The sequence below is a fragment of the Taurulus bubalis genome, assembly GCF_910589615.1.
Source record: "Taurulus bubalis genome assembly, chromosome: 4".
Lineage (NCBI taxonomy): Eukaryota > Metazoa > Chordata > Actinopteri > Perciformes > Cottidae > Taurulus > Taurulus bubalis.
In genome coordinates this window covers 12,815,674-12,832,560 of record NC_136592.1, presented here as the reverse complement: position 1 = coordinate 12,832,560, position 16,887 = coordinate 12,815,674, and the positions used below count along the sequence as shown (strand labels likewise).

Genomic DNA, 16,887 nt, shown 5'->3' with positions numbered 1-16,887 from the left:
GCTGGGGAGGCACTCTGCATCCTATGTTTTTTTTTTTAGCCTGCTTTCACTTAGTGAATCCAACCATTCAAGTTTCGATAAAGGCTGTATATGGAGAATACTTACACATAATATCTGCATGAAGTTGCTGAGAACTGTATAAAACATTTATTTGAAAAAGTCACACTAGAATTTAGCTAAAAGCCTAAACTCTTTAAAGGTAGCTACTTTAACTGCTTTATCTTGTGTAATCCTGTTTGCACAAATATTAACAAAAGCTTGCAATATATGTACATTCTTCCTCCGGAAATCAGCCTGGTTCACTTTGATAAAGGATCATTATTCATGAAGTTGAAACTTGTGTTAATACTGGCCATCAGAGTGGTTCTAGGTTTATTTCACTTTAAAGTAAGATAATGGAAAGAGTAGGTCTGAAAACAGAAAGGAATAGGCTTTGTGACAATTTGGACATATATATATATATATATATATATATACATATATATATATATATATATATATATATATATATATATATATATACATATATATATATATATATATATATATATATATATATATATATATATATATATATATATAAAAAAAAGTAAAATTGAGAACAGCACAGTGCAATTTCAATTTTCAAAAAAGTTGAAAAACAAGTAGTGGTTTACGAATGGGATGTAGCAGATCGTAAGAGATAAAATATGTAGTATGTGTCAGAGAATTATATAGTGAAGTTACCTCTTGATGTAGAATAAGAAATACTTTTATTTTCCTGTCAAATTATGTCACAAATCAATAACCTCTCATGTCTCACACAACATTCACAGTCGTGCTAGCTGAATCATACAGTAGATATCTGTAGCAGGCTGAACAGCCATTAGTGTTGCATTATTAGGTTTAAAGCCTGCTACAAAAACATTAGAGTTGTTTATGTCTTCACTGTACGCCACTTAAGTGGCTGTCGGAAAATAAAATGTCCAACCCTCATTCATAACCACATACAACTGTAATGTAAAGAGCGCTGTCTAGATTGTGAATACAATGGAAGGGGGATGTATAGATTAACTGTTGTAAAGTTAAAAATCAAGTCACACTTCTGTTGCAGGAAGCTCTTACCTGTACAGCTGTCACAATCGTGTCCACTCATAGTACAGCTCATGGGGCTGTCCCTGTTGCATAAGTAGATGACAGAAAAACACTTCTGACTATTATTTGATTTGAACTGTATGGGCACTTACATGGGCATTTTACAACACTGGCTGGCCAAAAATATTGTGAGAACATATCTCATTCACCACAGTCAATACCCCAAACACATCAAAAAAGATGGTATGCCAACACCAAAACAAACTTCACATTACATTATACAAGACAGTGTACCAAAAAAAAAGAGAAATCCTATTTTCATAATTTCAACAGCGTATAAATGCAATAATTCAGATAGAACTCCTCATTTAGCACGTGCTGTAGCAAGTTAAATTACATAAATGATAATGTAACAATACTGTTGGTGATGATGATGATGATGTATGAACTTAGTTTTGGCAATGATGGCGATGTTACAAATGATGATGATGGCAATGATTATGTTTTTCATGGTGACTGTGATAATAACAATGGTTATGATATATTTTTGATATATTTCTAACATATTTTCCTTATGCACACTCCCCTCTGCCCCCAAACTCCTAAATGTAAAGGTCGTTATCTAATCTTTATTAAAGACAGTGAACCAGCCCATGTGAATATTTCTTCATTTGCAATTATTTAGAATTAGGGATCATATACTTGCAGACAGGGCTTCAGCATGATGTGTTTCATGTTTCAAAAGTCATGAAGTAGTACTGTGGCCCATAGGAAATTCTACAGGCAAAAAAAATGGAGTTCCATGAACAAAAACAGCTCAAAACTCAAGGCTGCTTTAAAAAAAGTCTTAAAGTTAAAACTTTTCTAAGTACATCATTTGACAACAGCAGCTAACCTGAAAAATAGGCACTGTCAAATTAAATATTTCATGAACACTGAAAAAACATAGTTTGGCTACTTATATTGCATTAGTCAGTACACATCATAATAAAAGATGTAATAAAGCATGCACAGTCTGTATGCTCAGCCAAAATGATTGAAAGCCTCACTGTACAGAATGGTTTGTTTTGGGGTGTGTCATTCAACACATTTACACAGTGACAGCGTTTGAAATTTACACAATTTACACTATTTTGCAACATAATCCTGCCCTAATGGAGGAATTACATGTTTATTAATGTAATTCATGTTTTTGATCAAACTGTTTGAGGGTTGTTGTATCAACTTCTAATCAATAAATAAATCAAATTTGTATCCAATAAACTATCAACCTAAAAGTTGATTATCAGTAGCCTTATAGTAAGCTACGCTTTTATTTTGAAGGACCGGCCCGGAAATGTTACTTCTGTTGCGTCTTGAGAGAACGAGGGAAGCTACAGTCACGTTCACTACTCAGACAAACGTCGCATTTAGGCTTTAGGTAAACTTGATTGCTGACGGTGAGTAAATATGATTTGACATTCATATATATTTAGTTTTGACGTGTAAATGACCAACAGTATGTGAATTCGTGGTAACGTGTTATTGTCGGCTAACGTTAGCTAACAGTTAGCTGATGTGCTAATCGCGTGGCTACAACTTCACACCACATGACATTAAACCTTCATTCGCCTACTGAATACGGGAAATACAGCGTGAAGATAAACACTTCTCAGCAGACAAACCACTGCAGCGTAAGACTGATCTTTGCGTTAATCTTAGAACGAAAACACGTCCATTACAGCTAAGCTGTGGCGCTGTAAATGTAGCGTCAATAAAACATTTAAGTTGTCGCGCTAATAACGTTATAACCCTCGGGAGGAGGAAGCCTTAACGCTACTTGTATGAAAAGACGTGGTTTCAGGAATAATTCCTGGTCAATTGGCGCCAAGTAGCTCTCTGTAAACGTTTGTTATCTTGCTATACGACATGTTTCATTCGGATATGGTTGTTAACAGGGTGGTGATCCTCTGTCCTCAGGTGTCTCACGATGATAATTCCCGTCCGGTGCTTCACGTGCGGGAAGATCGTCGGTAACAAGTGGGAGGCATACCTTGGCCTACTTCAAGCCGAGTATACTGAAGGGTGAGACAGGGTTCTTACGGTCATGGAAAACCTGGAAAAGTCATGGAATTTTAAGTTATTTCCAGGCCTTGAAAGGTCCTTGGAAAAAAATTAAATTCTCAAAGTTTCCTCAAAATCATGGAAATGTGTTATATTCATATGTTCATTTATATAAATGTGTATTCTTTTAATCAAACTATTGTCTCATTCATTTGCGTCATTTAAGATATACTGTATGCTTTGGAATTCTCATTGGTTCAGACCGAGATTTCACAAAATGTTTTGTCATGGAAATCCATTGGTCAGAATGTGTATGAACCCTGGGTGAGATGCATAGCGACTTGTTTATCGTTGCACTATTGTTAAATCTTCACATGTTGCGAGCAGTGACGTTCTTGGCAATATAGTAGTTAAATCGTGAATACGTCTCAAGTGTAATCCACAAGTACATGTGCCATTTGCACAGCAGCAGTGACGTGGAAGTACAACAAACACATTGAACTCTTCAGCCTGTTTCTGTTGTGTTCATTTCCTCCAAAGCGTCGCGTTATCTACATTCAGACTTATGATGCGATGCATCCTTGTAATGAGCTGAAGCCATTTACGATGCGATCCTGACTTTTCTGCTGTGAACACTATTTATTCAGTGATCTGTGTGCCATATATTAGGACTAACATTACCTCTTCTGTCCCTCCTCAGCGATGCCCTTGATGCCCTGGGCCTGAAGAGATACTGTTGTCGACGGATGCTCCTTTCTCATGTGGATCTTATTGAAAAATTGTTGAATTATGCTCCATTGGAGAAGTGATTGTTACTGGCTACTTGGACTAAGGACATGGACTTTAGGGACTGTGGCATGGACAGATTGAATGTCCTTGCCACAGCCCTGTTAAAATATGTATGTGACAACAAATGGCAACTTAAATGGAGGCTTTTGGAACATTAATTTGTGCACCCATTTGATTTTTTTTTCTAAATAAAAAAGGTGATAAATGACATTGTTACCAGTATTACTGTTTTATCCAGTTACAACATATCTTCCAGAACTATATGGTTAAAATGAGCTCTCACACGTGGGCTTTTTCACTGCCAGTCATTTGTCCCTATTTTTTATTTATTTTTTACCCAGAACAGACCTTAGGAAAATTGGGTGTTTTGCAGATGAATCACCGTCTTAGATTCTGCAGTACAGGTGTCAGAATGATACAGCAATCGCAATTCAAGTATTCAGTTACAAAAGGTGTGCTGACTAAAAGTTTAAGTTTATGTCAGGAAATAAAACAGATTATATTTTCAGGGAATGTGTTTTTAATCTTTAGATTTAATACAAAAGAAAAATGATAACAGTACACTGTAATTCATAAGTTATTAAGAGGCGTTCCTGCACATGCAAGCGTTGGAATCTGATGTCTCAGCAGCAAATCTACAACCACATTTTTTTTTAAAACAGGTAAAAGTCCCAGTATGTACAGACAACAGGTGGAAAAAAAAGTAGACTTTGAGATACATCTTCAGTCTCACCTTAGATTCCTCAAGATTTTTATGCAACAGCAGAAACAAAATCTCGGCTTCCCACTTGAACACCATCAGCCTGGGGGGAAAAAAACAAGGCATCATTTTCAGTCACATTTATTTGAATCTAATATGGACTGCAAGAGCCCCAGAATGTGTTACATTTTCTTACAACTACAGTACTAATTTGTACTAGCATCTTATGCCAATTCTTGGGAATTAAACTAAAGAACGTCACAAACCATGGTATTGATTGAAAATATTTCTTACATATACCACTTTGTAAGTTCTGCATATGCTTCACCTCACTATTCATTGCATACATCAGAGTTATAGCCATGCTCGGTCTATTCATTGACAAATTGTATTAACAGTCTGCTGACGTAATAGGTTGCACACTTTTAACAGTTCATTGCACAAAAATGTGCACTAAAAAGTAATCTGAACAAGTTTTCAGGGCCGTTTAAATAGCACTAGGAAGCAACGGTTTGTAGTTATTTTAATGGTCTATCCAATACAGCCTAAAACATAAAAATGAACCTAGAAATCTTTACGCTTAACCTATATAAATAAATACAGCGGATTACAGGCTATTTTATATAAATTAATCACATGCTTAAAATAACTCTTGGACTGAAATGTTTCTTTTGGCCAGATATGAGACGACCGACATCCATAAAGAAGTTGAGCAGAGAAAAATAATATACATGTGATTTTATATATTCTATGTGTAAATTTAAAAGTGGTTTAAATTATATTGTGATTGAATAAAATAGTAATATTCTAATGATTCACATTTTGTATCGTGTTTGTTAATGCTTTTTACAAATATATACATTTTTCAAATCAGTTAGTCTCATTGAGATCAATACTATAAACCAAAATGTGACAGTGTTAGCCGTAAGCCCATGATTGAAGAAAAGAAGGTTGAGCATGGTGACCTTTGCAAAAAATACAAAATCTGTAGGTAGGGAAGCTACTCAATAATGGTTATTTCTGCATTATTGGGGACACTGAGCAAGCCAGCTAAAGGATGTCTTATGACAGAAACTAACCAACACTGTATGAATCTGTGATATTAAACTCCTTATATTTGGACATTAAACTCTGTTGTGGTTTTGATGTACTTCAAAACACAGAAGCTCAAAATGATACAATATACTAAGAAACCCAACAGTGGAACCAATAATAAAACATGCACCAAATAATAAAACGGTCTGTTGGATGAAAAAGTACAAGTATATCAATTAAAGAGGGTCTTACCAAGTTAGCGGTATCGGTCTCGGTAATCTCGGTGCCTTTCCCGTTCTCGGGAGCGTTCCTTGTCCCTCTCCCCGCTCCGGGAGCGTTGTCTGTGTCTTCGAGACATTCCTGCACCTTCCCAACCAGAAGAATCTTCTCGGTCACGTTCTCTATCGCGCTCTCTGTCGCGACCCCTGTCCCGGTCTCTTTCTTCTTCCCCAGAACGACTGCTACTGCTGCAGAGAAACGTGTACTTGTGACCGACTGATCCTCAGCTTGGGTTTCTGTACGGACAACGGGAAGTCTCAGAGTGCCGACGCATTGTTACACAAACCTGTAGCCATAGTTGCCCTGGATAGAGACGAGACAGTCCTTGAGTGAGGTGACCAGGGCTTGGCAGCGTTCATCTGCAAACACTCTAGACTGCTTAATGATGGCAATAGCAGTTAATAGAGTCTCCATGGCAACCCGCAAGTCTCCTGAATTAGAAATTGGAGAAGTGAGATATTAGAGACAGTTAAGTAGTTACGCACTAAAAAAAAAGTTTTAAAAAAATTGATGAAATTTACACTAATGCTTCTCTGTGAAAGGGATTGGAAAATAGGATTGAAGTAACATGCACAGACACAAATACAGAGAGCTTGGCCTTGAGCTCCACTGAATATCAACTTTACAATAAGAGAACTCAAGTTCTTTTTCCACCAGACCAAATAAGTTACTTCACAGAATCTGATCAGCTCTACTTACCAGCTGTTGCTCCAGACACCGCTTTGCTGATGGCACTGCTGGCAACGGCTTTATTTCTGTTCATCAGCTCCTCAAAATCTCTATCTGTATTTCGAGGTGTTTGTCTGAAAAGTTCCAGATTGTTGTAAGAATTATTAACCATCAACGCAAGTTATTAAAAAAAAAATTACTTTGGCACTATGACAAAAGTATTATTATCATGAATATGTTCTATATGCTTTACTTATCTGCATACGTTATATAGGGCGGCTGTAACTCATGGGGGTACCCAGCCTCCCCATAGTTCACATGTCGAAGTGTCCCTGAGCAAGACACTTAACCCTAAATTGTTCCCATGGCGCTTCACTAGGGGCAGCCCACTGCTCCTTGAAATACTAAGGATGGGTCAAATGCAGAGAATAGATTTCCCCACTGTGGGACTAATAAGGGATTATTCTATATAATTTTTGCATTCCTCTCTGTATCCTGGTCTTTTGCTACATACAGATTCACTTTCCACAACAATATTATCATTTTATATAATTGTGAAACCAAAACATATAACCGTTTATAGATTGCAATCACTTTAAATATAAAACAGTGTATGCTCTTACTTTTGTTGGCTGTAAGCTTGGCTGCTGTGCCCGTCGTGTGGTGGGGGAAAGAATGCCGGATTGACATGCAGACTGGGAGGTGGTTGGCTGGGAACATGGATTGGATGAGGAGAGAACAAAGGGGGTGGCATGGGTTGCATGGGTGGAGGGATGTTTGGCGGCATATGTGGGAAAGGAGGAGGTGGATGACTAAGGAAAGGGCTCGGTAATGAGGGAAACCTGTTCACAAGTGGATGTGATGGGAAATGTTGAGGTAAAGGGGGATGACTGGGCTCCTGTGATAATAATGAGGGAATCCTATCCGAAGAATCAGACTCCTTAGGATCTTTGGAACTAATACGCAGTGGTATACCTACAGAGAAAACAAAGTTTTTGTGAAAAAAGACAATGCTTACATTTTGCAATATAATATATACAGTGCATCCGGAAAGTATTCACAGCGCTTAACTTTTACCACATTGTGTTATGTTACAGCCTCATTCCAAAATGGATAAAATTAATTTTTGTCCTCAACATTCTACACACAACACCCCATAATGACAAAGTGAAAAAAGTTTTGGGAACATTTTTGCAAATCTATTAAAAATAAAGAACGAAAATATAACATGTACATAAGTATTCACAGCCTTTGCCATGACACAAAAAAATTGAGCTCAGGTGCATCCTGTTTCCACTGTTCATCCTTGAGATGTTTCTACAACTTGATTGGATTCCACTAGTGCTAAATACAGTTGATTTGACATGATTTAGAAAGGCACACACCTGTCTATAGCAGGTCCCACAGTTGACAGTGCATGTCAGAGCACAAACCAAGCCATGAAGTCCAAGGAATTGTCTGGAGACCTCCGAGACAGAATTGTATCGAGGCACAGATCTGGCGAAGGGTACAGAAGAATTTCTGCAGCATTGAAGGTCCCAATGAGCACAGTGGCCTCCATCATCCGTACGTGAAAGAAGTTTGGAACCACCAGGAATGAGCGATCAGGGGAGAAGAGCCTTAGTCAGGAAGGTGACCAAGAACCCGATGATCCCTCTGACAGAGCTCCAGCGTTGCTCTATGAAGAGAGGAGAACCTTACAAAAGGAAAACCATCTCTGCAGCACTCCAAAAATCAGGCTTGTATGGTAGAGTGGCCAGATGGAAGACACTCCTCGGTAAAAAGAACATGACAGCCCGCCTGAAGTTTACCAAAAGACACTTGAAGGACTCTCAGACCATGACAAACAAAATTCTCTGGTCTGATGAAAGAAAGATTGAACTCTTTGGCCTGAATGCCAAGTGTCATGTATGGAGGAAACCAGTCACTGCTCATCACCTGGCCAATACCATCCCTACAGTGAAGCATGGTGGTGGCAGCATCATGCTGTGGGGATGTTTTTCAGCGGGAGGAACTGGGAGACTAGTCAGGATTGAAGGAAAGATGAATGCAGCAATGTACAGAGACATCCTCGATGAAAACCTGCTCCAGAGCGCTCTGGACCGCAGACTGGGACGACGGTTCATCTTTCAACAGGACAACGCCCCGAAGCACACAGCCAAGACAACAAAGGAGTGTCTTCGGGACAACTCTGTGAATGTCCTTGATTGGCCCAGCCAGAGCCCTGACTTGAACCCGATTGAATATCTCTGGAGAGATCTGAAAATGGCTGTTCACTGACGCTCCCCATCCAACCTGATGGAACTTGAGAGGTTCTGCAAAGAAGAATGGGAGAAACTGCCCAGAAATAGGTTTGCCAAGCTTGTAGCATCATACTCAAGAAGACTTGAGGCTGTAATTGCTGCCAAAGGTGCTTCAACAAAGTATTGAGCAAAGGCTGTGAATACTTATGTACATGTTATATTTTCGTTCTTTATTTTTAATAGATTTTGCAAAGATTTCCCCAAAACTTTTTTCACTTTGTCATTATGGGGTGTTGTGCGTAGAATGTTGAGAAAAAAAAAGAATTTAATCCATTTTGGAATAAGGCTGTAACATTACAAAATGTTGTAAAAGTGAAGCGCTGTGAATACTTTCCGGATGCACTGTATTCAATAGTGTTTTTAAGATTTGTTGTGATCTTACGTTTATTTGCGACGTCCTCAAACGCACCGAGGTTCTGGCGAGTTGCAAAGCGACAGTCTACCTTATCCCCATTAAGCTCACAATGGGGTATTTTTTCCAATAATATTTTCAATGACTCTTCTGAGGTTACCACCACTTCTGCAAAGCTGTAAAACACAAAAAAAACAACAACACATCAACACTAAGTCAAAAATATTCACATCTTCTAAAAATTGAAAAGCACACGCTTCCTTTTTTGCAATGAAAAGCTCTCAATATAAACCTTAGATCCGCAACCACTCACCCTCTTGACTGGCCATTAATTTTGTTCTCCGCAAATTTAATCTCTTTGATGTCGTTCACACCCAGCGTTTGAGCCATGCACGTGATGTCCTTATCAGATGTCCACTGGAGATAGTAGCAGTTTTGGAAAATTGAGGGTGACAAAATGACAGGATAGATAAAATACTTGTGATCTTGATTGTGGAAGTTATTTCTCCATTCATTTTCATGTATTCATTGTTCTGCAAACCCATGTGGACAAAACAACATACATGGTATTGGACAATAAAAATGTAGTCCATATAAACACAGAGAGGGTGTTACTCACCCAGGGGAAATTTCCAATATATAAAGACAGTCTCCTCAGAGAGTGTCTTCCTGGTTGGCTTTTCACAGTTGTTGATTTAGCCTCATCTTTAGGTAGCTTCTTGATAGGAGGAGTCACATTTGCAGTGACTTTCTTGTCCCTATCGACTGAGCCAGTTAGAACAGCATCAAAAAGTTCATTTGCTTCAGCAATTCTGTCCAAATCCTGTGTGAGATAGAAAAAAAGCAACAATAGCCCATTATATTCTGCTAACCTCAATCTTCAATGTAAAGAGCATATATTAACTGTAAATTCCCAGGCTCTCCAGCAGCTGCAGGAAATGTGGAGAAACATGAGATTATTTCTTAATTCTCTGGAAGTGCCAATACTACAGGGATGTGTGCATAAAGTCTCTGAAATGGGACTTGATTCAGTGCATTTTCCACTTTGGGGAACATAACACACGACAGAGCATCACAACTCCAAATGGAGACTTTTCTAAGATGATGGACTTGATGTTGATACCCGAGGCTGTAAATGCTTGTTTGCAGTTTAGTTATATACAAACATATTTCAACTCAACCAATGCGCCGACACCTTTACATTTAATGTTGCACTCCTATGCAATTGCTTTTTTAAAAACAAAAATAGCATAGGTTACTATCAGACTCACCTCGTCGTTTTGATTCAGGTCACTGTAAAGATCTACGAGGTCCGTCTTGGAGCTACTTGGTCCGGCTGCAGGTCTAGCAGCCATCCCGCGGGCCTAAAATGATCCAATTGATGAAACTGCAGCTAGTTCGGTATGTTTAGTTTGTTCTCACCGTAGTTCACACATGCACACGTAGCAAATGATCCGCGCACACCAACAACAGGTGCACTGACAATATTCAGGATTTGTTGCTAACGTGTCGCCTTGTTGCTAACGTGAACCAGCTCGAGTCCGCACAAAACTTACGTTAACGTCAGCTGAAACAAAATATGATAAACCGAGAATACGACACGCGAACATTAGTCAAGAAACATTATTTTTAATGATCACTTTCAAAATACATGCATGGTCTTTCATGTATGAGTTAAGATAGTTTCAGACTACTGGAGGCTCGCTCGCTTATCAGATAGCTGATGATGCTAATGCTAATATTCCTGTACGTGAGCATTTAAGTGCGTCGGGAATATGTCCCCGGTTACCAACAACAAACAACATTTGGTTCCTACTGTACGTCTCTATATATTTTCATTTCATTGATTGTCAAAACATATACTGAATATACACAAACTACGTTACAAAACTTAAATGTAACACGCTGGGGCCACTTGTGTTTTTATATAGGCTAAATATTACGGTCACTTTGGCACTACGACGTCATGTGTGCGCTGTATCCGGTCCCCACTCGATAGTTGTCCGTGTGCTGCTGTAACGTGAAACCTGCTTGTGTAATTTTACTGTTTTGTGTCTGACATTCAGACATCTGCAACGTTTTCACGGCGGAGAAGCACTTCACCTAGAAGTCTCTCAACGTAACAAGAAATACGGTTACAATGATCTCTTCTGTTGTTGCGAAAAGGGTGAGTTATCTAATAAACGTTACATTTACTGTAGATCTGTTGTTAGTTCACTCAAGGAAATTTGAAAGATTTAACTCTAATTGAAAATATCAAAAAATGTAATATTATGATGCACCAGTATTGTATTACGGTTGTAGTTAAATAACTATGTTAACGTTAGATTGCTGAGTTCAGCCTTTTGGCTGGAGGGCAGTTGTACAATCCCGGGGTAAACAGTTGTACAACAGGGCAGCGTGGGATGTTATGCAACTCCCCTCTGGTTCGCTCTCTTCTTCAGTGTAACTATTGATTTTACATTTAGGCTAACTTAACTTCAGGTTCTTTATCTAATAGAAGCCAGCAAGCCAATTAAGTTGCATTATTGAATGGAAGACGTATAAAGTTACAGTTTCTTTTTAACCTTACTTATGCATGGTTTTACATTGATGCAATTGTAAATGTATCATTACCGTAAACTCCTTTTCTTGAAATTACTTTATTCCACTGTGTTTTTGCACAATAAGCCAATACATCAACATTCTTCAACACAGCAAAAACAAAGCGCAAAGTAATTAGAGTGTGATGGCAGAGATGACCAAAAACACCACAAAAGAGAGGTAATGGGGGGATTATACCAACATATCAGAGTAAATGGCTATATATATATATATATATATATATATATATATATATATATATATATATATATATATATATACATATACATAAATAAAAGAACAAGCCTACATAACATCATTTGGTCTCAGTGTGACCCACATTTTCCTCATCAAATCAACATGCACCTCGTTGCATAAAGATGAGAGCAAGGACAACGAAAGGAGATGTGTCAGCTCAACAACATTACGGCCTATTTCAAAATATGTTAAACTGATTACACAGTGAATTATTTGACCCATCACATGAATGCGATGGAACCATTCATTACAATGTATTCGTACTTACTCAAACCTGTGTATTTGTTGTCAGCTGGTGACAGGTATGTGCCAGGCAGCATGGAGACCAGCAGTCACAGGGCTGGTATCATCTCGGGGTTACCGTGGCGATACGCCAGATGACACAAGGGGAGACCTGATTGAGATCCCTCTGCCCCCTTGGGACGAGAGGACCGGCGAGCCCACTGACATCAAGAAGCGACGCCTGCTGTATGAGAGTCGCAAGAGGGGCATGTTGGAGAACTGCATTCTTCTCAGGTGGTTAAACTTAACTGTTTCTCTCTTATCTGTCTGGCATCTGGTATATTAAAGGCGTGTTTCAAGTTTGTACCCTTTGGCCCACTTTGTAATTTAAGTTCACAGTGTAGAATAGATTGAAGGGGGTACACAAATAGGAAAGAGCAGGGTAACAAGGGCAACAATAAGCATGATGATAATCATGCATAGTGATCATAAAAGCACAATTTTCTTGATAAAAAAACATCCCACAGGTGAGCAATGTCAGCAGGCAGGAATAACAATAAGGAACCCAAAGAAGAAATGTTTTCCCAGTGAGCAGTCCATTCACGAGCGGCTCAGATAATTACCAGCAACCATGACTTTCCATTTTTAAAATGAATTCTCCACCTCTCTTCCAGCCTTTTTGCGAAGCGATACCTGAACACAATGAATGAGAACCAGCTGCTGCAGTATGACAGACTGATTAATGAACCAAGCAATGACTGGGACATCTACTACTGGGCAACAGGTGAGAGAATAGCTTATAGTTTCTCCTCAGAGGTTTGACATTGCCTCTCATTCAGGACAGTAAAGCTAATGCATAAGAATCATTAGATGGAGAGCTGGGAACAGATTTAAGACACTGAATGGAACTTGGATGTACTATAGCTTCTCTGCGCAAAACACATTCATATTTGATGATAAAAACATTTTAGCTTTGCAATATTAATGTTAATCAACATTAGTACAAATTTACAATACCACCTAGAGACCATCTTGCGATGGGATCTCACCAGCCATGACGCAAGGTCAGGCCAGGGGCGTGGGGTGCGTGCGTGCGGTGATGGCCACTTCCCCGCCTTCTGCCGCCCTACTTCTGGCACCCTTGTTCGGATTACACCCATCTTCGAACTCAACCTGCATTTTGTATGGTTTTGATGTTGCGGGGGACAAATTCTGTCCACAGACAGACAGAAATATAAACATTTGGCAAAGTGCTCAAAACCACTCCTGCATTTGTTCCTCTACAGTAGGGGTCTCCAGGACCACCATGATGACACGCATGCACAGACTCACAAGGTGCAAACTAAATCCAGCGTTGCTGTCACGGCTGGTCAATATTTGCTATCACTTGGGGTTTTGTGTTAACAGCGACAAAGAAATCTGACTTTTTTTACGGGTAATCGTTCAAGGCTGATGATGCAGAAATAATTAAACCACTGCTCTGCTTACAATCGAACATCAGTTCTGTTGCTTATTCTTCCCTGCTCCTTTTGGCTCCGACTTCATTCTGGGAGCTCATTCACTGTCCCAGTATAGCGAACCACTCTATTCATAAGATTTTCTCTAATTTGATTCAATTATGTGTCTGTTTTGTTGTGCAGAACAGCCAAACAACATAATCAGTGCGAGAATAAGAGTCAACATGTCCAATTTGCAACATCGCTCTGGAAAACCAAACAAAAACTGTTGCAGGCAGGCTGACTTCACTGAAAACGATTATGCAAGGATCATTTTATATTCTTCAATTGTCAGCTGAAATAGTTTTCCATCTTGAATTAATAAACTGAACATTTTGACCACTGAGAATCTGGGAGTGAGCCCTGTACGAGGCATTAAAATGACCAGATGAGACATTAGAATCAAGAATCCAATTTCTTCTGCAGAGACACTGTTGTTGCTTGTGAGAAGGATCATAATTGTGCTTTGCCATTACTACAATATCAAAATGAATGCAAACGTTCAGGAGGATTTTTTTTCTCGTGTCATCTTCATGAATAAAATATCATGTTGAATCAGCAGGTCAGCCTCTCAGTTTTATGTTCTCAGCTGGTCCTAAAATAGATCAAAGTGATGTCAGAAGGGCTGCCCTGTGTGTGCTCATTGTTCCTCAGCTATCTGTCATAGGTCAACCTGTTCTCTTTGTGCTTACAGAAGCTCAGCCCACCCCTGATGTTTACCAAGGAGAGATCATGGATATGTTGAAGGAGTTCACAAAGAACCGCAACCAGGAACAGAGGTTAGATGCACCCAACTTGGAGTACCTGGATAAGGAAAGCCAGTGAGGTCCATGGCCCTTTGGACCTTCTGAGAGACTCATTTTGCCTGGGACACGTGGTGAAATATCAGTGTCACAACCCACCAGAAATTAATCTTCATAGCCCGCTCCATCCTCTATTTCCTGTGCCAACTCCAGTCATTATAGGGGGAAGAAGATTCATGAAAGCTGAGGGAAGTTGGATCGAGTGAAGATTGATGCAACGCAAAATATTAGCAAGGTGCTGTTGAATTGTCATGTTTGTGTTCAATGATTGTACTGTGCCTATCACATACATTATGGGTTATTTAATAAATGGTGATGCTTTACTGTCTTCTTCTCCTGTTACTATTTTCACATTCCAGAGGGTTAAATAACATACTGATGGTATGTACGGTATTTGTTGCATAATGAAGGTTGCCTGCAGTGTCACTACATGGACACATGGTGGAAGCAGATCACCTTGCTTTCAGTGACGGTCAAACTGAAACACCTGCTGAGCTTGGTATCGTTGTGGCAAATGGGTCACCTGCGAAACGCACAGCTCACATACCTTATTATTCCTGGAGGGTGCAATATGAAAACATACGTCCATAGTTACCATATTTGGAGGAATCCTTCGATCCAATAGATGATAAAAACGGAGGTACAATCTGCCTAAAAAAACATCAACAAAAAATAACCCTACTGTTACTACCCTACTTGATTTAATGATGAAAATAACGTTAGCCTTTTATGAAGCAAAGCATCAGTGACAATTTGTGTCAAGCCAAGTTTCCAATTAAAGCACATATATTTTTGCTTCAAGCCATTTGAACAACAAGGTTAAAATTCTCTCCTCCATCACTGGATCAGTGTGTGTTGGCTGTGGGGGAAATTTCTTGCCCGGCTGTGTGTCATGTTGGTTCAGTGGAACCTTGTACTGAGAGCAGAAGGGAAATGCCCTCTGGCCAGGAGATGTGCACAGAATCTCAAAACTGATGACAAGCCTGCTTGTGTACGCCCAGAGAATCATAATGTGCACATGATCCACTGCCTAGGTGTTACACAAACAAGGCAATCGTACAGCTATGAGACAAATGTTGATGTGCATTTTCATTCTCATCACTTCTAATGGAAAAAATATGTTGAGTAAGCATCAGAACCTTCAATATTTATGTTCTTAGCTTGTCCTAAAATAGACTCTGGTGATGTCAGAGGGGTTCCCCTCGGTGTGCACTTTGCTCTTCTGCCATCTGTCTCTCCTTATATCTTAATCAGTGGTGGAGAGGACATTTACTCAAGTGCAATTTTCTGTGACTGTATTTCCATATTGTACTTATTAGCCCATAACATATTTTGATAACTGTAGTTATTAGCTATTTCTTTTTTGATTAAAGGTATATGATACACTGATAAAATACAATGTAAGATGAAAGGTAAAAGTAATATTTCGATAAATAGAGCAAAGATTAGGAATTGGAAGAAGATTAGAAATAGTTGCTGCCGAAACATTGATGCGTCCTTTTTATATAGTTTGTATACAATATGTAATATATAGTAAGGCTTTTGGGGGGGGAATTGATACTTTTAATTTTGATAATGTAAAATTTAATAATGATTATCTCAGTGCATAAAATAAACCAGTTTGAATCTAAATCGGTCACCTAATTGTGGCCGTGGGAATGTCCTCCACACACTACTATTCGTTTGACAGTAGCTAATTCTGAAGTTTACTGGGTGTCACAATTTCCTGCTTTCCAGAAAAAAGGATGCCACCTGTGGAACCCACATGCAGGACAGCACAAATAATGTCTTTATTGCTCTGAGTGTATGCTCATTTGTTGCCCACGCACACCCACTGTGCCTATCTGTAGCCATGCGCTCCTGTCATCCTCCACTCCTGCTTCCTGTGTCGTGACAGCGCTCGGTTTTATCCTCAGCCTTGCCGTCTCCCTCTGCTCCCCTGGAATTTCACTTCACTTCATCTCATGTTCTCTTGTTTCTTCTTTCCACCTCCAGCCTCTCCAGCCTTCATCCTGGGTTCCCATGTTTGCTGGAGAGTCATGAGCAGAAGTGGAGGAGCGCAAACGGAAACGGCTCTCACTGGTAAGAGTTACTACATCTGCCAAGTTTAACTTGGGGGATAGAGGTGGAAGATAGGCTGGAAAATAAACATGCACACCGTTTTTCTGTGAGATGTTATCTTGTGTTGAAGAAGGAGTGAAACGTAGTGTGTAGGAGGCAATTTCCTTAATTCTAGACATTAGCACCAATTCCAAAGATCCATGTTAATTACCCTTCAAAT

General features: G+C 39.2%; 3 protein-coding genes across 3 annotated transcripts; 2 read left to right on the top strand and 1 right to left on the bottom strand.

The window, feature by feature from the left end:
• Window positions 1-2,412: 2,412 nt before the first annotated feature.
• Window positions 2,413-4,114, top strand: polr2l (RNA polymerase II, I and III subunit L). The gene is made up of 3 exons (XM_079216950.1): window positions 2,413-2,513; window positions 3,034-3,138; window positions 3,818-4,114. The coding sequence occupies exons 2-3, from the start codon at window positions 3,044-3,046 to the stop codon at window positions 3,924-3,926; spliced, it is 204 nt and encodes a 67-aa protein (XP_079073076.1). The 5' UTR covers window positions 2,413-2,513; window positions 3,034-3,043; the 3' UTR covers window positions 3,927-4,114.
• A 127-nt stretch (window positions 4,115-4,241) lies between these two features.
• On the bottom strand, window positions 4,242-10,649 carry LOC306735476 (cleavage and polyadenylation specificity factor subunit 7-like). The gene is made up of 9 exons (XM_079216948.1): window positions 10,516-10,649; window positions 9,864-10,067; window positions 9,558-9,661; window positions 9,275-9,420; window positions 7,213-7,564; window positions 6,620-6,723; window positions 6,207-6,351; window positions 5,894-6,108; window positions 4,242-4,709 (listed from the first exon to the last, which is right to left on the bottom strand). Exons 1-8 carry the CDS (start codon window positions 10,597-10,599, stop codon window positions 5,898-5,900), a joined length of 1,350 nt encoding a protein of 449 aa, XP_079073074.1. The 5' UTR covers window positions 10,600-10,649; the 3' UTR covers window positions 4,242-4,709; window positions 5,894-5,897.
• Window positions 10,650-11,270: 621 nt separating this feature from the next.
• sdhaf2 (succinate dehydrogenase complex assembly factor 2) lies at window positions 11,271-14,934 on the top strand. Its single transcript, XM_079217504.1, has 4 exons — window positions 11,271-11,411; window positions 12,378-12,601; window positions 12,982-13,091; window positions 14,498-14,934. Exons 1-4 carry the CDS (start codon window positions 11,385-11,387, stop codon window positions 14,626-14,628), a joined length of 492 nt encoding a protein of 163 aa, XP_079073630.1. The 5' UTR covers window positions 11,271-11,384; the 3' UTR covers window positions 14,629-14,934.
• Window positions 14,935-16,887: the final 1,953 nt, after the last annotated feature.

What these genes read in the sequence shown, in the direction of transcription:
- sdhaf2 (XM_079217504.1), top strand. Translation starts at nt 11,385, where the DNA reads ATGATCTCTTCTGTTGTTGCGAAAAGG. An exon ending in CTTCTGTTGTTGCGAAAAGG is followed by an intron (nt 11,412 to 12,377) that starts GTGAGTTATCTA and finishes ATTTGTTGTCAG; the next exon opens with CTGGTGACAGGTATGTGCCA. An exon ending in GAGAACTGCATTCTTCTCAG is followed by an intron (nt 12,602 to 12,981) that starts GTGGTTAAACTT and finishes CCTCTCTTCCAG; the next exon opens with CCTTTTTGCGAAGCGATACC.
- polr2l (XM_079216950.1), top strand. Translation starts at nt 3,044, where the DNA reads ATGATAATTCCCGTCCGGTGCTTCACGTGCGGGAAGATCGTCGGTAAC. An exon ending in CAAGCCGAGTATACTGAAGG is followed by an intron (nt 3,139 to 3,817) that starts GTGAGACAGGGT and finishes GTCCCTCCTCAG; the next exon opens with CGATGCCCTTGATGCCCTGG.
- LOC306735476 (XM_079216948.1), bottom strand. Translation starts at nt 10,599, where the DNA reads ATGGCTGCTAGACCTGCAGCCGGACCAAGTAGCTCCAAGACGGACCTC. An exon ending in TGAGGACGTCGCAAATAAAC is followed by an intron (nt 7,565 to 9,274) that starts GTAAGATCACAA and finishes TTTTCTCTGTAG; the next exon opens with GTATACCACTGCGTATTAGT. An exon ending in CAGGGCAACTATGGCTACAG is followed by an intron (nt 6,109 to 6,206) that starts GTTTGTGTAACA and finishes GTTTCTCTGCAG; the next exon opens with CAGTAGCAGTCGTTCTGGGG.